The sequence below is a fragment of the Nelumbo lutea genome, chromosome 8 (genome assembly GCF_056320005.1).
Source record: "Nelumbo lutea isolate HS-2025 chromosome 8, American lotus-T2T, whole genome shotgun sequence".
Lineage (NCBI taxonomy): Eukaryota > Viridiplantae > Streptophyta > Magnoliopsida > Proteales > Nelumbonaceae > Nelumbo > Nelumbo lutea.
In genome coordinates, this window is record NC_142691.1 from 2,877,497 (window position 1) to 2,899,172 (window position 21,676).

The window sequence follows — 21,676 nt, forward strand, 5'->3', positions numbered from 1 at the left end:
AAGACGTCCACGATTGGGATGGGCTATCAAGATTATTTTTATAAACCAGAGAGGTTATCATTTGGGTCACTGGTTTTTGTACTCCTGAACAATATATAGTTTGAGCAAAACTATGCTTCAACGCTACAGTTGTAACTAACAGACACTTCTCTGAGCGTCAAAGGAAAGAGGACAGAATGACGCACAGCGACAATACAGACAGGTGTGTAGTATAGGGACATCCATGAGAGTAGAGATGGGCATTAGGACAGAATGCCCAGTTTAGGGTTCACGTGACTTGTGGTGCAAAAGGAGAAGCTGTCCTCCAGGAACAATGGACTCTGACAAGTCTAACTAGAGCACGAGGACATCAAAACTAGCTCAGTGCAGGGTGTAAACAAGAATTGCATTTGCAGTTCTATAACACTTAAAGTTGGGTATATTCACATTTAAAACTTTCATCAAACTGTTTATAGACAATGTTTTTATGCTTTTTAAAGCCCTTATAAGGCTGATTCCACAGATGGGGGTTCAAGATTTGCCTCTGAAGTTCTAGAATAAAACTTTTGCTGATGTACCCAGTTGGGGGGCTAACAAAAAAGGCCTTTCTCTTTGACAATGTTTGGCAATGTCTCTACCATCCCAAAGTCCACGACAATGAATTAATAACAAACATAAAATTAATACATTCAAAGAAAGGAATAGCTGATGATAAGGAATCTCATCATCGGTAGGTTCTAATAAACTTTACTTAATTAAGAAAATTTAAAATCATAATCTTTCCCACAAGCCTCATCAGAAATATATATCTGCTGATATAAGGAGTGATCGGTTTTTAATTAAAACATAATACTTTTTCTCGTACTTATATTATATTGAGCTGAGTGCATATATATTCAACAACAGGAATTAGCTAGGAAAGTATTATTGAGTAACTGATCGATGATGCTTTCGAATATTCGGACGTGCAAAATAGAACAGAGGTATAGGTCCACTCCATTGTTGGACAACATCCAACTATCCAAGTAAGCTTTAATAAATGGTAACCCTTTTTAATTTCTTTGTTTCTTATGTTTGACAGCTGGCAAGTCTCAGTATCCCTGGAGGAACGCCAAAAGCCAATACACTTTATGCCATTAAAGCTGTGGGGGACGACACTACGACGTCTGTGAAAACCGTTGGCTTATGTATGTTGACATAGAGAAAGATATCAGCCATAGAAGTCATGATAAGAATGATATCTCCTAATTTTCTCTTAACTCCCAATCTTCAACCACAGTTTCTTCTCTCTAAACTACAAGTCTACTACAACAAGAGGAAACTTCCTCTGTGTGATTGCGTCTGTGATAGTGCATGCATGCGACAAGCTCCCTCCCTACTAGTGTTACTCCTATCGTCCTTAGCTCTAGCTAGTGCAATTATTTCTGCACTGGACTCTCTTTTGGTGGAAGATTCAGCCATGTTTTTTTTTTTTCCTTTTCCTGATCATCAAAAGAATTTATGTTATACCATGGAAAGGGTATATATCATTTCTAATTAATTAACGTTATAAAGTCAAGGGCATCAGTTTTCTAGACAAACTCAGAATCGCATTGGTTGAGAAAATGGTGCTTATGAGGGACCATTAATTTGTTGAGTTATATATTGTTATAATTAACTTGTTGGCTTAGAATCTCATTAGAGTTCTAGGCAAATAAGGAACCTTCACTTAATTCGAATGAGAAGATAAACAGAAAGTAATTTTCTGATAAAGAAAATTACGATGAACTGAAATTCATACAGACACGATTCGTTACAAGAACACTTCAATTACAAGAAAAGGAAAATAACGGAAACACCAAAAAAATGGAACAACAGCAGGAAGAAGAGGTGGTGGAGGAGGAGTTGGGAACGAGAACAAGGAAATTTGGCGGGCTTAGCCTGAACCTCCGAGTACGGCCTTGAGCTTCTTCACCTGAGCTTCATCGAGGAAGGTGGTCTTCTCCACCAATGGAGTGGGTAAGCTGTTGGCGAACAAGGCGAAGTCAAGAATCTGGAGGCCAGGATTGGAGCTACTGAAGCTAACAAAAGCGATGGCTGGAATTCCACCAGCGTTCACCTGGAAGTGCAACAATCCTTGAGGGTAGACCATGATATCTCCCTTCTTAAGCGTTTTCAAGTAAACAGAACTGCCCGAATCGATAAAAGCAGTGGTGATCGTCCCCTGCACGACGAGGAGGAGCTCCGTAGCACCAGGGTGGGTGTGCATTGGTACAACGCCACCAGGGGCAAGGTCTAAACGAGCCATGGAAATGCCGAGACCGTTGAGTCCTGGGAATTGGGCAGCGAAAGCTGGAGTTACAGCAGCCTTGATAATGTTGGAGGTGTTCCCTGCGGCGCTAAGAGAGTACACAAAGTCATTGACAGTGACCTTGGCGGGCTTCTTGCAGGAGTAGCCTGCCGGACCTTCAGGGGCCGTCAGGTCTGCAACGCAGAAATCCTGGACGGAGCCGCGAGCAGCGGAGAAGAGGGAAAAGAGGAAGAGAATGTGAAGCATCTTCACCGGAGCAATCGTTGTTTATTGCTTCTGCTTGTATTCTTGGGTAGGTTTGTTTTGATAGGATTTGGTCCTATATATATAAGCGGGGGATAGCTTGGATAGATTTTATTTTTAATTTTTTCCATATTGTGGCTTAACCGCTTAAATACAATTCTTCAGAGAGAGAGAGAGAGAGAGAGAGAGCATGCAGGATTTCACGTCCATAGTGAATACAGAGAAAAAAGACAGACCCTGATCTGTGAGGCATGTGAATCCGCAAACTTCCATTTTTCACAATTAAATGTTCCAAACTAAAAACAAGAAGACTCTTTTCAGCTTATCTGTATTGATTCAAGAAGGATTTATTTGGGTTTTCTGACATGATATAAAGAGGTCAGCTCAAATTCTTTAGGAACAGGTGCCTTATTTTATAGTTTATATATCAACAAATAGGATTTTAGAATAAATTAATATAAAAAAATACTGGATTACGGTATTATAGAGACCCCCGCAACCCCATCCCCGAATTCACGCATTCTTTATGTTAGTGGTGGGCCATTGCTTGGTAATTGGTATTATGGTAAAACCTTGGGCCGAATATGTTGGGTTTTCTGTCTGTATGTAGTCCACCCCTCACAAAACCCCATATAGCCTATCGAGTCCGCGTTCTGTGCACCCGTGGGTGCACTCGACGAGTGAACCCGCCAATTGGATTTGACCACGTCGATCATTCAAATTTTAACAGTCACTTGCGCCGTTAATTTGGATTCAACGGTTCAACCGGACATGAATCAGAGCCAAACCCATACTGCGAGATTTTTGAGTGGCTTTCCCTAGAACTTTCCTCCTCCCAGTAGTAGTTCCACCGAAACCTTCAAGTGGCCGATGCAGTAAACCCTGTTTTCTTTTCCCCTGTATTCTCTGGCAGCCATCGACGGCGACAAGGAGAGCTCCACGGTTTTTGTTGTGCGCAATTCGGAGTTCAGACTCAACTGATACCATCCCTGTCCCTCACAGAGCGCTCCTTTGTGAGAATCTGATCTGGACTCCTCCCTGAGACCCTGACCATGCCGGCGTCTATTTTTATCCCCTCAAATTAAGTACCAAAGTATATGATTTGGTATGGTGATACCCTTATCATCTCTATTCAATATTCACCGAATCCCCCAGCTCTTCACAGTTCACACTTCACACCCCTTTGGCCCAATTATTTGCTCGTCCATTGATAATTTTTCGCTTCTGTTCAAATTCTGATAAAGCATTAGAGGCGGCGATGGGATGAAATCAAATCCACCACCAAAAACCGATTTATTCATAGGCAACAACACGGGTTCAACATCCTTTCGAATCTTCCGCTTAGTTCCACGGGTTCAAGTGCTCTTCTGATTCTCCTTTGCATAGTCCAAAATTAGGGTACCTTCCATTTCTTCTTTGCATGTTCAATCATCTTGAACCTTTCATAGGGAGAAGTGCAAATCAGCCCAACTCAGAATTTAGAAGGCCCAAAGTACAGGGGAATGCATCATGACCGTGAGATGTGGTTTATAGGGACAGGGCTAGTTGTAGGGGGGGCTGGAATTCAGAATTCTGCGTGTCTTCGTACTTTTCCCTTATTATCACTAACCACCAAGTGGCCAAACTATTTATTAGAGGCCTGAACTCAAAGAACTTCAGTTGAATAGATTCGGTGTTGTGTATATGGCAAAAGCTAAACTCGAGCCCTGGCCAAACTATTTATTAGAGGCCTGAACTCAAAGAACTTCAGTTGAATAGATTCGGTGTTGTGTATACGGCAAAAGCTAAACTCGAGCCCGGCTATGAAGAGGTCTACTATCAATATAAATAAACGCGCACTCGAAACCAGAGCATCTGATGACGAAGAAGAAAAGAAAAAAAGAACAAGAGGAAAAGATAAACGTACAGTTGGAGCTCTCACCATCGCCGCCGGCGGCCACTGGTTCGAATCATAGTGTGGGTAGGGTTCGGTCTCCAGGGGAAAAACATAGAGGGAAAAGTCAAAAATGAGGTTTGTCAGGGGTTTTGATTTTCATTTTTGTCATTTTGCAGCTGGTTGAACCGCTAAACCCGACTAACGGCACTTGAAACGTTAACAATACGCGTTCCTTTTCCTGGTTGACGTGGAGGACTCTGATTCGCGGGTTCACTCGTCCAGTGCACCCATGGGTGCACAGAATGCGACCTAGCCACCAGCAACATTGGTAATGGCATTTTTATAATGATAATTTGCTAAATGTACATTATTCATTGTTTTCTTTTCAATGTAAGCTGTCGAGAGAGATGCTGGTGTTTCAATCAATGTTTGCAACTTGGGTTGGCCCGAGTTAGAATTTTACACTGCTTTGAGCTCGGGCCGCCCACTCAAATTTTAGATTGATTTGGGCTATAGGCGGATGGGTCATTCGTTCATCTGTCCAGGTCAATTTCATGATGGTCTTACATTAAAATTAAAAAAAAAATGAAATTGTGATCCGATAAAAAGGTCAAGAATTCAACGATCCGGTTAAATGAATCATTGACCTGGACTGACTAGATTAACGGTTCAACCGTCCTGATCAACGATGGGTTGAAAATAATGGTTTCGATTTCAATGAAGTGAGATACAAGGGGAAGAAGATACGAGATTGTGGCCCAATGCCCACTTGGGCAGAAAGAGAAGAGCATAAAAAGACATTTGACAGCTAAAACCTGTCTGTGCAAGTACCATCCACAAAAAATATAACAACCATGATGAGATGTGTCAGTGGTTCATATGAATTCCCCCTTTAGCGGGTTTCTGGAAACATACCTCCTAATTCCAAAGGCTTCTGCAAAGATTCTAAGATCTCATACTCTTTTATCTGTGTATATGTACATAAATACTGGAGAGCTGGGATTCTTTCTATTAGCAAAGAAAAACGTCGTAAAACGAGTCAAAATGCTGAGCTTAGCCTCGTCGGAGTGATTTGAATGGATAGAATCATAGAATAACTGGTACGACCAGATTGTTAACATGTAACCAAATCCATTTATTAAAACATTAAAGAAAAATGTTGGTTTCTTTAATATTGTAGGCAAGAGCTGATGTTTATGTTGTCAAGACACAAGACTACAGACTACTTGTTAACAATTTAACATTCAGAAAAATATATCTAGTCTAGAAAGAAATTTCAATTTATGACAGGCCAAACAATAAAAGATGAACATTAAATAAAATTTTATTATATCGTTTACATCTGCTGGAAGCTGAACCAAAAGCAGCAATTCGTAACCAGTAACTCATACAAACACAGATGACACCTGAATAAATGGGAAAGGAACTTGGTTATTTACAAAATGGGAACAAATGGCTTGATTTCCTCGGGATAGGCGAGAGCAAGCATGCACTGGAAAGACATTTTGAAACAATCTGACCTTCAAGGGAAAACTGATGCGTGGTATATGCAGATCGCATCATGTTGCAGACAGACTGCTGAATATACGTTTCAGACTGGGGCATACCATGCGTAACCTCCCCATGCCCACAGAATATATCTGCTCAAATAAGAAAAAAAAAATGACTATATGGGAAAGAATGAACCATAGGAATGAATTATCAGAAATCTCTTTGATCCAAACTTTCAATTTCCAAAAAAGAGTAGCTACCAATTTTGTTTCACTAGCAATGGCTAATAAACAAGCTCAATTGATTCCATGAAGGATTCTCCTACCTTTGGACAGTAGCGGACATCTAGTGTTTCCAGCATGTGGCAGTTTGATATGGCAGCTTCAACTACTACTTCAGCAATGCTGCAAGACTATCAAACCAACCACTAATGTTTATATGGAAAAATAAGAAAAAGAAAAAACTAAAAAGCAGGAAACAGAGGCAGGTCTAACAACTCAGCAGGTGTTTACTCGGCAATGATTAAAAAATGTGCATTATATGTTGTAGCACAGCAGGTGTTTAAATAATAGAGCACTGTTCCTTGTGCGTGGTGATTGGTGAATCAGGATAGCAGCTATAAAAAAATTTTTCTAGCCACGCTAGCGCATCTTAAGTGCCAAAACCCAACATCAGATGATCTATTCTGTAGTTTGACTATTTTGAAGATTTTTTCTGGAAATCTGAACAATGATCCGCTGGTAATGAACGCCCACTCATTTTGAATTTTGACCCAAGAAATATTTAACACAGCGCATTGTAGTGGCGTGGATATCTAAGAATAGAATTTCCTTCAGCGAAATGAAACTGTTGGAGACCAAAAATTTATACAATAACTTGACTGCACCAGAAAATGCATACCTGAAGAAAGAGGCTAGTTAATCTCGGACAGTTGAGCTTTAGAACCTCCAAGGAGCAACAATTGCTGAAGGGTAAACAGTAAAGATGAAAATTTTAATTTATTATGCAAAATAACAGCACAAAGTAGAGATTGTCCAACCAAACCCAGTTGCTGAGTACAGGGGAAGTGGAGCATACCTCAAATTGAGAAAGCTCAGATTGAAACAAGCAACATCAACTTCCTTTAGATTTGCTGACAAAGAAAGGTTCAATGAAGACAAATGAAAACAACGGGCCCTCGGAGGAATGACAACCTTTTTAATATTTGGACACCCAACACAGTTCAAATTCTGCAGTAACCGGTCAGGCTGCTCAATTGGCTCATGCATGGCTTCTGAAGACAAACCATATGAACCCATGATGCTTGGCACCTGAGCAAGCTGACCACCACTAGAACCCCAATTAAGATCATGCATATTCACACATCCATTTAAGCTGACGTGAGTAAGATGTGTACAGCAAGCAAGGAGTTCCTCTATGGCTGATTGACAGATGCTTCCATAGGACAAGTCCAATTCACGAAGGGCTGGGAGAGCACCATCTTTATACAAAGCCTCCAATGAAGAGTCCGTAAGATACTTGCATGCCTGCAATTTCAATACCTGTTTTTCCCATATGGAGAGATGGCAGATGATCATCAGCCATTTAGTGAAGCCAACATCATTATTTCAATCAGAAAAAAATGATGATAGAAGGTGCAAACATTTGCAATCTATGGTTGTTTTTTTATTCTCTTTTTTTATTAGCTTCACTATTTTTACAATTTGTTGTGAGAGAGAGAGAGAGAGGTCAGTATGATCCATGTATGCAAGTAAAAAAGTCAAGCTTAGTCAGAAAAGATGGCTAAAGTGAGAATTTTTTTGGTAAAAGCGAAAGTGAGAATTTATGATGGCACTTCCATGGTGCATATCCATATTTGGTTAAAGTACGCCACAATTACCTTCAGCTGCAAACAGGACTCAAAAATTGGCTGCAAGTTCATCAAGAAAGTGTAGGATAAGTCAAGCAATGTCAAACATGAAAGCTGGTGCAAAGAAGAAAGACCATCAGGACCAACAGATGGGCAGGACATCAATATCAGTGACTCAATGAGAGGGCATGACGCAGTCGTTGCAGACAAGCAATCATCCTTGAGCTGGCTGTATATGAAAAATAGTACAACTATCAGTTTTTTTGGGTGAAAATTAGAAATATCATATTGAGAACTTAGAACATCACCTGCAAAAGGAGGCATCTAAAGACATTAAACGAGGGCAGTTTATGGATGCCTCAGACAACACACCACATCCCTTCAACTCCAACACAACCATTTGTGGTGCTTCAATTTGGAGTACATTCAATTTGGGGCATATCCCCAAATTCAGGGACCGAAGGCCGACCTACATAATACAATTTATTAGTCAGACGAAAGAGTTTAAAAGCAGAGAACACACAAAATCACATCAATGTAAGATGTCTTTAAAGTATCAATAGAGACTTGTGATATTTTGAGAGCCTTGTAGCATTCAAAATGCTAATAACCAAACTCTGCAATAGTATGGCTCATCGGCCACATATATTCAACAACCAAGAAGTATTATGCAAAGGTTTAACAATAGACTTAAGCACAGCAAGAAATCATGTTGTAAGTACACTTACCGGACAAAACAATGCTCTTTCCAGATGATCACAGCCATCTAAATAGACTTGCTCAAGATACGGGCAAGTGAGTTCAAGATAAGTCATAGCACGGCAGCCAACAAGGGAAAGACTGGTCAAAGAGGTGCTGCTGAATCCTACCGCTGTCAGACTCTATACAAAATTAAATAGGTATTTTCAGTTTGATGAGGTAGAAGAGCCAACAAGAACTATTAGCAGAATGAACATGTTACAAACAATAAATTTTTCCTTGCGTTTAAAGCAATAGAATGTTTTAAACAAACCAAACAAAAAGGCAATCAGGTCTAAGCCAACCAATGTTGAAGACACACGGAATGCACAGATAGATGGAAGCTATCCTTCTAGTTACACGGACCATCCTTCTATGGGTGAAAATGTCAAATCACAATAACTTCATGAAAATAGACCAAAATGGATATATAAGATGCAGAGGCATGGAACTCACAAGGTGCAAGAGAAGAAAACAGAAGGGTACAATAGGATCAATGATATCTACAAAATTCAGTGAGGAGTTGGCTTTTTGGAGAAGAAAATACCTTTTTTTTATGATAACAAGATAAAAAATATGTCAGTTCATGCTTTATAGATTCAAGTAAAAAACGTAACCCCTATACCTGCAACATCAATGGAATAACGGAACAAATGGTTTTGCTGGTTCAGGATTTAAAGAAAAATTATTGGTCATATTGGCTCTGTCAAACCGAAAGGAACTGAGAAATACTACTACTCAAAGTTAAACAAGTGAAGATTTACCAATCAACTGAATCAACAAAAGAACTAGGAACTATATCAAGGCATCAAAAAGTCAACTAACACAAATAATAAATATAGGTAATTTTTTTTTGGAAGTATAAATACAGGTAAAAATTTGAGAAGCAAACAAATTAAGAATTAGCGTCTCAAAATCAAACACCATCTTAGTTAAACACTATCATAAATATTCCACATAACTTCACAAACCTCAAGTGAGGCATTTTTATACGTTTAATTTTTTATTAAAAGAAATAAAAGGTTACAACAAAATGTCTAGAGTTTTTTTATCATTCAAAATGTGTAGAGATTTCACCAACCACAACCATAATGAATCCAGCTGTCATTGCCAGTATGACCATTCATGCATTGGCAAACCATTTTGACCAGCTGTATTAATTGATTATCCCCCACTCAATTCAGTAATACCAATATAAACAAAATGCGTGTAAAGCATAAACGGATTTAAATGGAAAAACAATGCAGAAACAGGAAAAGAGAAGCCACTGACCTCACAACTGTCAAGAATCAGGGACCTGAGCATCGGGCAACCACCACCATCACTAAAAACTTCACAAACAGAATTTGTCAAAGATTCACATTCTGTTAAGTCCACTTCTTGCAAACACTGGCATTGCAATGCCAAAGTTGTCAAACTTTCCTGCTTTTGCAATACTAATTTCTGCATGACCAAAAAACTTTTCAAGATTCCCACCCTTTAAGCAATGACAAGGTTTTTTCAGGTTGGAGGGAAAAAAAAGGAACTTGATTATTTTGATGAAGACAAACCTGAAGTGAACTTGACATAATGCTAATGCGATGAAGTGCAGGGCAATTAGAAATTGTTATAGATGAAAGCATGGGGCTTCGCAAATTTAAATCAACAAATCTGTGAAAAGGAATCAACAGATTCCAAATATCCATAACTTAATCACAGAACAAGGGTAAAAAACAACAAAGGGGAAAACAAAATAGGCAATATATTTTACTTGCGACAATGTACTAATCTGATGTTCTGCAATCGTGGAAGGTCCAAGGAAACTGATGTCAACAAGCTACAGTTATCAAGCTCCAAGACCTAGAACAAAATGATATTTTCTTTTAATAGGTAAAAAGAGTCGAACAAAAGTTGCAGAAAAATGTTTGAGAATCACCAATATAAAAAATAGCAAAGCTAATCCAAACCTCCAGTAAATAACTATGGGATATTGCAGCCATTGAAGCAGAAGTTATGCCCTCACAACTATCAAGCTTCAAAACTGTCAACATGGGCAGTCTAACAGACTAGCAGCAGCAGCAATACCAAATAATATCAGATAAAGAGTAATCAGGCATCGTCAAAACAAAGTACTGTTGTTTTGGTGGAAACAAAACAAACTATTGAAGCACAGAAAAAGATTGACTGATCAAGAGAAAAAAAAAACATGGAGAAAACTGACCTCAAGAGAGATGTTTGGGCAGTATGAGGCATTGAGGACACGAAGATGAACACAAGTGAGGGCTATTTCCCGAAGTGTTTCATCACTGACACATGAACAATTTGACATATCCAAAGATGCTAATAATGGGCATGATGTTGCTGCAGAACGGATTCCAGCATCTGATAGCTTGTGGCAGGAGCCTATATCTAATTCATGTAACTGAGGACAAGCAAGCATTGCATGTGTCATGTTGGTGCGCTTCAAAGACAAAGTTTCAAGCTGGGGGCACCTGCAGAATTTTGTTTCAACATAAAAATCAGAATAACCAAGCACAGTAAAACATTGTTCACAAACTTGGCATTTTTGTCACCTCACGGAAATACGGAGCACACGGCACTTAAGAATTTGAAGATGGCGCAATCTATCATGGTACACAGATATCTCTTGAATGCCATTACCAAGTGTTGCATCAACAACACGCAAAGTTTTCAACATAGAAAAATCAGCTAGGGCATGAAAAAAATCATCTCTTAATTGCTCCTTGCCCAAAGTCAAAGCCTCAATATTCCTGAAGATTAACCATGAGTATAAGCTTATTATGATAAGGTAACATCAAAAAGAGCATATGCAGATATATGCAAAGCAACACAAAATGGTCAATACCTTAAGGAGGTTATTGCATTCATAACATGGTCATCAATAGAGAGAGCGCCCAAAATATTCACTTCAGTTGCATTTGGATACCGATGACACATAGCCACAACTGCAAATCAATATAACCAATAAGAGTTTTATACCGACCCTCAGTAACCAAAACAAAGACTACAGGAATTTTTGTACCGACCAGCTCAATTCTAGTCCTTAGAGAATGTTGAATAGTCTTCTTGATCAGAGTTTTATGGCTGTCAATGGATGTAATGGCTTCTTGAAGGAATAAGAGAGAAAATAGGGAAAGAGAAGAGAGAAATTGCTTGGAATCAATCACAGGGTGCCTAGAATCACTCTAGGGCATGGGAATCACACACCATAGCTAGCATAAGCTGAAGAAAACTCAACATGATTCATTGTCTGTGTAAAACGTCCATATAGACTCTAAACTCATAATAATCCTAGGAGTCAAAGTTGTCATATCCTATTTCAATTCAAGGAAGACTCAATAACTCTAATCCTACTTATGCAATGACTCTGAAATTTTAAGCATAAACAAACTATAACTAGATAATCAAACCCTATTATTGGAACCTACAAATTTATAAAATGGCAAAAATACCCTTGGTGTTCAATTCAGTCCAAATCCCAAGTACCATCACTACCATATCAAGACTTGTTGTAAGGCCTTCTTTCTAGAATAACTCTTCGGGTGCTGATCAATTCCTATTGTCTTTTATGTTGGCTCACTAGAGAGAGAGAGAGAGAAAGAGAGAATAGAGAAGGGAACAAAGGAGGATTGGGAGATCCTACATGAAGAGAATCAGCTCAGAATTTAGTCGGGAATAAAGTGGGCATCCTTAGGAATCAAAAATTGGAAGGTTTTGATATGAAGATGAGAAATGAAATTTGGAGAGTCAAACATTGGGGAGTGAGAATCTTTTGATGTCATAAGGTTATTGGGGAGTTGTTGGTGAAGGGGGATCTTAGAGTAGTGGGGAGGAAAGGTTCAGCAAAAGGGAGATCTTCTCTATTTATTAGGTTTAGGTGATCTAAAACATATGTAGTCACAATGAATATGGAAAGAGAATTGAAATGGGAACAGTAGGATGAAGTTGGGAATAGATGGGAGATCCATGGGTGATAGAGGTGATTTTAATGTAGTTAGAAGAATAGGTGAAATGAAAGGATAAAGGATGATGGGAAATGAAAGTGATCGAGGATGTTTGGGGAGCTTATATCAAAAAAGGGGCTGATTGATCAACCACAAAAGGGATCTAGGTTCACAGCCTATGGGCAGCTTCCTCCAAAGTCTGGATAGGTTTTTGCTTTGTAGATCATGGGAAGAACACCAACATAATATTATTGAAGAAGAGATTTGTCTGCATTAAGGTTGAGCATGTTGCTTCATCATCTAGAAATTTTGGAGTTGGTGGATGACTGGTGGGCGGAGATGCATAGAGGACACAGATAACATAAACCTCTTATTGGAAAATTGCAGGGTTTAAAAGCCAAAATAAAAAGTTGGAACCAGACAACTGTTGGAAAATGGACTGGATTTTGAGGGAGATTATGGCAGAAAAAGGAGATGGTGAAAAAGGAATTAAAAGCAATTTATACATAGAGAAGTGGTGTTTTGGAAACAAAGGTTGAGAATTGGTATTTTGGAAACAAAGGTTGAGAAAATATTGGTTAAAGTAGGGAGACAAAAACATATTGCTAACCAAAATTAGAAGATTCAAAGAAATTTCTCACGGAAAGGAAAGGGAAGTAAGATGATTCATTTGGTGGGATGGAAAAAAGTACGTAGCTCAAAGAAATTTGGTGGATCCAGGCACTAGGATAATTAGAGAATTAAAACAACACATTGTTGGCAAAGTGGTTGGGGGAAATTTGGGAAGGAAAGGGAGGTGTTATGGAGAGGTGTGGTAGGATATCATTATGGCATAGTCAGATTTAGGTGGGATACAAGGGATAATTATTCTATTTACATGGCGAGTGAATTGAAGGGTATAATGAAATTTCAAACTGCATTTTGCATTGCAGCCAATGAAGTTAAAGGCAATTCAAATGAAAGATGGTGGAAAGAAGATGCTCATTGTAAATTCATAGTCAAATCATGAGGTTCTGGTAAGACATATGGGGGAAAGAGATAAAACATTATGGGGTATGAGATAATCCCATTACTCCAAGAGTGGAAGCATTTGCATGGTTGAGGCAATGGACAGTATCTTAACACTTTTTCTGCTTTTTTAAGCGTGGATTTTTTTGGAGGGCCCTAAATTTTCTTTTAGTGAAATTTACCTAGTGTTTCTAAAAGAGAAGAACAGAATAAAAGTGTTTAACATGCAGAAGGGAGTTTCCGTTCATTTGGGCATTTCTGTTCCCAACTCTCAATAATCAGAGATCAGATCCAAATCATCTGAATGAAGTTTTTGCTCATTCACCCACAATCAGACATAGCAAAAGGTAGAATATGTTATGGAGTGCAATCCCTTTTGTGGTATATTTGAGATTTTGGAACAAAAGAAATAGGTGAATTATTGAAGTAAAAGTCAAGAAGGCCCATACTTTATTTCCTTTAGTGAAACTTACCTAGTGTGACATAGCAAAAGGTTGAATATTTTATGGAGTGCAATCCCTTTTGTGGTATATTTGAGATTTTGGAACAAAAGAAATAGGCGACTTATTGAAGTAAAAGTCAAGAAGGAGAGTGTTGGCAGAATCGACTCTTTGTCACAAGGAATTTAAATATGTTAACAAAGGGGATCTGCAGTCAGATCTGTACGTTGTATTAGAGTCAACAATAGGAAACGGATTCAATATTTCAAGTTGCTTTGCAAAAAGGTAGATTGAATGGATTTTACAGGGCTGCACCACTGCACCAAAGTCAGTTTTAATGGTTTGTGTGGGTTTGGTTAGATTTATAGAAGATAGGCCTAAAACGTCATCAGACACAAGCATGCACAGTCACCAAGCAGTTTTTGTGCACTATGTTATAAAATACCATTATATTTTTTACTTTTTGACATTATAATTATAACATAGACATTATTAAACTAGAATGTTCATTTTGTGTTTATATACTAATTTCTTATTATTATTTTCCTATTTATTAGGGTTTAATCAACACAAACCTTGCTAACTGTTGTATTGAACCCATGGTTCAAAGTATCAATACACCTCTGTGTATCAGCATAGGTGTATTGGTACTTATAACAATACTCCCCCTATTTTTTTATTTCTTTGGTTTTCAATTTCATTTATATATATATATATATAATTTAAAAAAATGATCCCTGGAAACACCTGTAAACAGGTGTACCAGGACCCCAAAGATACAATACAGTACACCCAATACAGGGCGTATCATATCAAAATTTTGATACTTGATTGAACCCTCAAAGATTTCAAAACCTTAACCAATAAGCAAAGGGAAGAACTTAAAATGTTGTCTAAATCAACACATTTTCTTCTTCCACCTTCCCTTTTCTATTTTTCCTATAACAAAAATAGGGGTTCAGCCCCTATATTTTTTTACAATTTTCTTTCCTTGGTTCTTTTTCTTCTCATAAAATGTTAATTTTCTAGACTTAAGCATCAAATTTATACTTCTCCTATGGAAATTATGGATAATTATTATGGAAAGATGGTTATGGAACCTAGGAAACTACCCTAGGATATATGGTTTTACTTTAAAAAAGAATCCATCACCTAGGTGTCACTTGAAAACTACGTGCACAAGGATACATAAACAGATGGGTAGAGACAGTCTGCACAGATGATCATATCATCATGTTTTTTGGTAAAGCAGGGATTGAGGGTTTAGTGCTGCAAGGGCAGCCTTTGTATAATCCTTGTGTATAGCTTCTTTTTTTTTTATTTTGACAAATTCCCTGTGTATAGCTCCTTGATGTACTTGCTTTTATATTTCTAATATACTATATTTTTGCATAAAAAAAATCATATCCTCGTGTCTCAGATGGTACATAATGCACAAGACGTCAAGACCAACTTCATATCAAATTAATACTTCTAGCTTTAAACTAATCCTTTCAAAGAATGTAGGTTAGGGTATTTTAATACCACAAGGAACACAGAAGACTTACATTGGAGTGCAGAAATATTCCGATCTTGAAAATTCAAAGACTTCCAGAAATCTTCATGCGTACTAGCTATCCGCCACTGCCTGCAGACCCTAGCAGCTCGACATAAATTAATGTGGTCCAGGAAAGAGAAAACCTGGAATGGCATTGGGAGATGATTAACATAAAGTAAGTCAAAGGATGAAAGAAGTAACAATTAAAACTAACTGAAAGGGAATGCTTGCAGATACCATGTGCAATAAATCATCTGTAAGATCCATCCTAACTTCTGAATCTTCCACTTTTGAAGAACTACCCCCCTCTCCATCACCATCATCATCATCACCACCACCACCACAATTTAAATCAACAGGTCTTCCATTACCACCATCATTTGGAGTGGAACCAAGAAAAAACATGTCATTTTCAAATGAAATTGAGGTACTCTGAGAAGTGTCATGATTGCCATCAGTGACTGAAACACAAGGATCAGCACATGAGGTTGTTGCACATGCATAACGACATTCTCTGCAAAACAAAGGGGGTGGTGGAAAGAAAAAATAGCTCCCATCATTAGCAGCCAGCAAAACAAGACAGCACCGTTACAACAATGTAATATATTTCAACAAACTACATTCCTTATCCTAAAGATCGAAATCTCAACTAACACATGATGTTGTTCAAATTCCATTCAAAATACCAAATCTTGAAAGCCCAACTTAGGTGCCAAAAATTGACAAACTCAATAAGATTTACAGGGAGACATCACAAATTGGATAGTGATCACAAGGCAGACTTAACCCCAACTATTTGGAATCAGCTACAAGAATCCTATCACACCATCTTTCTCTATCAAGAACCATACAAACAAAATGGGTCACAAGGAAAGTTCATTACCAAATTGCTCAATACCATCCATGGAATCAATTTTATGATAATATTAACCATCAGTTATCTTCTAACCAAAATATCAACTATCAGATATTTCCCAGCATCCAATAATATTTTCCCTTTTATTACAGGTATTTCAACTCCCATCACAAATTTTCTCAGCATTTTGGAATAAAACTAGATGGATCATCTTGATCTAACACCTAATGAACCATCTACAGGTCCTTAGTTGATATAACTAAAGTTTATTTTCATCATCTGTCTTGTATAAACCAAGACTAGACTTCTTAGTAAAAAACTGCCTTTGAAAAGAAAAACAGCAAACTTGGATGATTCTAAAATTCAAAGCATAGTAAGGCCCCATCTGACAACAGCTGAAATGGTTTAACTGAATGACTTTCATTACTTTATCTTTTAGTGAATGAGTTTCTAAAAAGATTTTGAACTCCTGAACCGCTGAGCTGAAGTTGGGTTAATTATAAAATAACTAAATAACGAATATTTAGTTATAAAAAGATCAGGCCCTCCTTGCACATCGACAGCCAGCCTGACACCTGATCAGAAACGCAAGCCCTCCTCGCACATCAACTGAGACCTTAAACTTCATCTATAAGCTCATCCTCCTAGCTTGAAACATCTTCATCCCAAACCTTGCCTCCTTCCCAATGAACTTTTTTTCTCCTTCACTTGCCATCTCCTCCTTTCAAACTCCTCAAAGGCCCTAGCAAACTCCTCACTCCCCCAAAAAAACAGACATAGGCTCTTACCAATTATGACCTCTCTATCCACTAATTCTGGATAGTCACATATCCCGAGCTACTGGCACTACCATCATTATTTTGCATCATCCAACTCGCACTAGAATTAGAGTCAATGCCACTCACTTTGTTCTCATAGTGCTCCTTCCCCAAATGGGAGACTGATGGCTGAACTTGCATTGTTGCCCCTCTATGATCAGTACCAACTATCCCATTGCCACTTGTTCTTTTCCTCCTTTAAACCCATATGTAGTTTTTTGTAGTTCTTGACCCTACAAACCAAGTTTTAGCCTAGAGAAGATCTTTATCACGTGCACTACATTATGGTTTCTCAAACTACGTAGTTTCTTACTAATCACCTCGTTAATCTGTTCCACCTTTTCCTCAGACTTGCTCCTTCGGCCCAAATCAACACCCACCTTTGTATTCTTCACCTCCTCGAACTAAAAATAATCCTCGACGTAAATCTCATCATGACTCCCAACAGCTCCACCGTCACCCCTTTCCTCCAATCTCACCATCAACCTCAGCCTCATCACCATTAATGGCACTCCTTTTCAGCCTTCCTAAACCAAAAGAAGAATCAGCTTCCAAGATAAACAGAGCCGGTCCTCCAAAATCATGTCTGATCTCAAGAGGAGCATCATCTGAAACCCCAGGTTCAGCAGTGACGCAAATCACCTGAGCCTCTGCCTTCAATTCTTTGTCCACTAAAGAAATTGGACACTCAACAACATTCCCACCTGTTCCACCAAAAGTCTTCTTGTTACCACCCTTATCATACTTGGTGATCACTCACCCATGTCCACTTTTCTCCCTCTCTTTCTACACCTAGACGAAACACTAAACTCAGCATCCCACCCCTTTTAAAATTTGGTATATTAAGACCTAACATCTTCCATTCTTAATCTTGACAACTCTATCCTTCTTGCTCTAATTTTTCTTCTAGTCATTGAACACATCAACGTCGCGAGCTTGAACTTCATTTGAAACTCCATTTGGACGGGACGAAATCTTCAGGCGAGTGCACCGTTTTGAGGTAGATGATGATAAACCTGAATCGCATAAAAGAGGCAAATCAACTCCTCTTGGGTCGTTCAAAGGTCTCCCACAAGAGCCATGAGATTAAATAATAAATCACCTAAACTACTATTGCTAACCTTATCCGGCCCTAAACCAATTCCATCTCTTGGACTCGAACTAGTTCGAACCACCTCTCACTAGACTTTAAGATATCTTGTGATCCAACTGCTTTGGCTGACATGGCACCTCCCATAATGGCCTCCACATAACTTTTGCACCTATCCCCCTCTTGTTTTTCTTTTTCAAGTAAATTTGAAATGTAGACTTTATTTGGCTTATTCTTTCCTTCTAACCCATGAGAGGACTGTAGCTTCCTTTGACAAATGGCCAATGACCTCTGCTCCTTTGTAATGTATTCTCCCCTTCACATGTGACCCATTCCTCATGAATAGCAGCGTCTTCTACCTTAGAACCTTTCAACCATAGAGACACTTCCACTTCCAACAAGACCTAGACCATGAGCCAGAACCCATCAACGAGCAAGCTTATGCATCTAGGGATGTCTTTGGGCTTCAAACCCATGATTGAGTCTCTCTACATGAAGATCATCAAGATTTGCTATCAGATCAGAACTCCCCCATAGTCCGGGTCAACCTATCAAGGAATTCCTCATTCTAGAGATTGAAAAGAAGTCCTACAAGCTTAAGCACAAGATTTTCTTCAGAGATGGATATTTTATTATATGCCAAATCTCCGCCCTTACCCTACTATCTGGAGAATCCATTATTTAGATTCTGGGAATCACAGTGTCTTCATCAACTCCAAATAGCATCGCCTTCAAATCATCAAAGGGCTTAATATCCGCCAGACCTTTTAACTTAAGTCTCTCCACTAGCGCCTTCAAAATCCTTCCCCAATCACTAAATTTTTTACTGATGAAAGAATCACACTCTAGCTTGCAAATTGATATGTTTCCTACCAATCTACAACCTTGTTTATAGTAACTCAAGAAGGAACGTCAACACTAAGCCTTAAAGAATATCATGTGTCTGATTTCTTTGGGTCTTCTTTCCCTAGGGAGGGTTGGAACTTGGGGTTAGTGAGAAACCTGAGATAGTTTGAAACCCCCTAACTTGAATGGTGAGAGTGCTTTCCATCTCCCTAGTTTTTGCCCTTTTGCTTGTTGTATTTGGGAATGGTTCTGCCCTCTCTTTGGTTGCAGGTGTATCTGGATTGCTAGTTTGGAAGGTCTCTTTAGCCCATCCTTCCTAAGATGCACAAAAAAAAAAAAAAAAAGATGTAGAATTTTGTGAAAGTGTGCTAGAGCAACAATTGTGTGGACTTTTTGAGATGAAAGGAACTTAAGAATCTTTGACTTGTTTTGGGGCTTTTTTAAATCAACACAAAAAGATTCATTAGCTTATCAGATTTTGTACAACAAGAAGTTGTGGGTAGACTTAAGTCCACCTAAACCCCACAAATTACAATACACACCCAAGCTTAACCCAACAAAGAAATTCATTAGTTACAAACAAGCCCCAAAAGGACCCGATGGATATCCCATTAGCTAAAACATAGGCCAGAACATAGATTGCCTTAGGACTCCTTGCTTAGCTAGAACATCAGCTATGCTATTAGCTGACCTATTCCATCTTATGTGAATTTCCATGTCTTTAGAAGCCTGCTTAAAGCGCCTAAACTAATTTCTTAATCTCCAGATTGTTCCTTCCTCTGTTTTCAGCCAGTTTACAATGACTTTTGAGTCCCCTTCAATAATCAACATGTTAATCCCCAACTCTTTAGCTTTCTCAACACCAAACATTGCTGCCTTCAATTCTGAATTCACCACATCACCATACTAGGTAGGGCCTGAGAACATGGCACCGATATCTCCATTCTCCTCCCTTATTACCCCACCAATGACCACTGGGCCAGGGCTTCCCAAACAGCTCCCATCAAAGTTTACTTTCTTCCACCCAACATCTTGAGAGGACCAGAATTCAGTTACAATAGATCCTCTAGAAGCCAAATGTGCAATTGTTCCCCATGATCTGAAGAAATCTTTTGTCTTAAAATCTGCAAATATTTTCAAAGTTTTCACCCAATGGGCCACCCTTATAGTTATCACTTCAATCACAGCATCTCTGCCTCTGCCATTATCATCAAATATCCTCAGATTTCTTTCCTCCTAGATTGTCCAGGCCACTGCTGCTCAAGTGCATTTTCCCATCGCGTTTCCTCTCCTTTTAGAGCACCTAAAAATGTTTGAGCTAAAAAGATCTTCTAGATTAGCAGGAGAATTCCAACTGCAACCAAACTAAGAGGAAAACCACACCCAAATAGAGTTAGCAAAAGGGCAGGAGATAAAGAGGTGAAGAGCAGTCTCACCACTCAGCTTACATCAGGAGCACCAATTTGGGGATAAGCACAACTTTGGCCTTTTTCTCTGAAGCACATCACAAGTGTTGATGGAACCATGGAATACTTCACAACAAAACGCACTGCCTTTTGGAGGAATGGGCTGAGACCAAACCTCCTTAACAGGGAAAGAAGGGGAGGAGGAGGTGGCAACAAGAGAGTGAGGTCTCCCTAAACACCATCAGAGATTGTAGGATCTGGATTTCTAGTGTTTCTAGTTGCTTCTCTTGTACCTTTTCTTCAGACTGTCCGCTTCCTCAACCTTTCCCAGTTGAGGCTGTTTGCAGTAGCTCTATTCCAGACATAATTAAGGCCTTCCATTGAGAGATAGTGCATGAGAAATCAACACTTTTTATCAATAACCAAATATCGCTAAGAAGGAAAATAAAAAGTAAGAGGAAGAGAGGCAAACGCTCTTAACTCTCCCCCAAACAAATGTACAGACTTACAAAACAGCCCAAAACATATGATTTCTTCCCACCCCTTGTTTAGCCCCCCCAAAAAAAAATCAGCAAAGCAATTAGCATCTCTTTTTGTCCATCTCAAGACAACTATTCCTTGTGTCAGCCACTTGAAATTCTTTTTTCATTAGTACGGTCCCACCAACCCATCTCCTCCTATTTCTGAATGCAGCTGATAACAAGTTTTGAGTCACTTTCAATTAATAATTTCGAAATATTTAACTCCTTGGCTTTTTTAGCACCCTTCCTTCCATGACAGCACGAATTTCAGCCCTCAAACATCTTTCACGAGAGCTGAATCAACCACCTCCTTAGGAATGGCAATGGGGCGGGGCGGGGACGGGGACGGGGACCCTCTCCCCAACCCGCGGGGATCCCCATTCCCCGTGATTTTTTATAATGTTAACCATTTGTTTTTTTATTTTATTTAAAAAAAATAAAAACAAAATAATTAAAATTTACAATCCTATTAGAAAAAATCCAAGCATATTCAACCATGTTTTTAAAAATATCAATATATAGATGTATGTGTACATATATACATATATAACGTGTGCATACATACATATATATTAGTGGGGATCAGGGTCCTTGTGGGGCGGGGAATGCTCTCCCCGTCCCCGCCCCGTCCATGCTAACAAGGATGAAAATTTCCCCATCCCCGTCCCGTTGGGAGGAAAATCATCCCCATCCCTGCCCCATTCGGGGCAGATCCCCACAAGGATCGGGGAAATGGGGAAAATT

The 21,676-nt window shown here is 38.9% G+C and overlaps 2 protein-coding genes across 4 annotated transcripts in view; both read right to left on the bottom strand.

The window, feature by feature from the left end:
- Positions 1 to 1,662: 1,662 nt before the first annotated feature.
- LOC148842192 (auxin-binding protein ABP19a-like) lies at positions 1,663 to 4,867 on the bottom strand. The gene has a single exon (XM_088960023.1). The coding sequence runs from the start codon at positions 2,513 to 2,515 to the stop codon at positions 1,895 to 1,897; it is 621 nt and encodes a 206-aa protein (XP_088816149.1). The 5' UTR covers positions 2,516 to 4,867; the 3' UTR covers positions 1,663 to 1,894.
- Positions 4,868 to 5,668: 801 nt separating this feature from the next.
- The window catches only part of LOC148842193 (F-box/LRR-repeat protein 15-like), a 29,259-nt gene continuing 13,251 nt past the window's right edge, over positions 5,669 to 21,676 (bottom strand). For all 3 annotated transcript variants that reach the window (XM_088960025.1, XM_088960026.1, XM_088960027.1), the window contains 16 exons: positions 15,633 to 15,909; positions 15,406 to 15,538; positions 11,312 to 11,411; positions 11,019 to 11,216; positions 10,667 to 10,937; positions 10,413 to 10,511; positions 10,217 to 10,305; positions 10,017 to 10,116; positions 9,739 to 9,909; positions 8,457 to 8,609; positions 8,037 to 8,197; positions 7,759 to 7,957; positions 6,957 to 7,420; positions 6,780 to 6,843; positions 6,205 to 6,291; positions 5,669 to 6,028 (listed from right to left, as the gene is read on the bottom strand). In XM_088960025.1, the coding sequence (XP_088816151.1) occupies positions 5,948 to 6,028; positions 6,205 to 6,291; positions 6,780 to 6,843; positions 6,957 to 7,420; positions 7,759 to 7,957; positions 8,037 to 8,197; positions 8,457 to 8,609; positions 9,739 to 9,909; positions 10,017 to 10,116; positions 10,217 to 10,305; positions 10,413 to 10,511; positions 10,667 to 10,937; positions 11,019 to 11,216; positions 11,312 to 11,411; positions 15,406 to 15,538; positions 15,633 to 15,909 (2,647 nt within the window). In that variant the 3' untranslated portion in view covers positions 5,669 to 5,947. The remainder of the gene's footprint in view (positions 6,029 to 6,204; positions 6,292 to 6,779; positions 6,844 to 6,956; positions 7,421 to 7,758; positions 7,958 to 8,036; positions 8,198 to 8,456; positions 8,610 to 9,738; positions 9,910 to 10,016; positions 10,117 to 10,216; positions 10,306 to 10,412; positions 10,512 to 10,666; positions 10,938 to 11,018; positions 11,217 to 11,311; positions 11,412 to 15,405; positions 15,539 to 15,632; positions 15,910 to 21,676) is intronic.

What these genes read in the sequence shown, in the direction of transcription:
- LOC148842192 (XM_088960023.1), bottom strand. Translation starts at nt 2,515, where the DNA reads ATGCTTCACATTCTCTTCCTCTTTTCCCTCTTCTCCGCTGCTCGCGGC.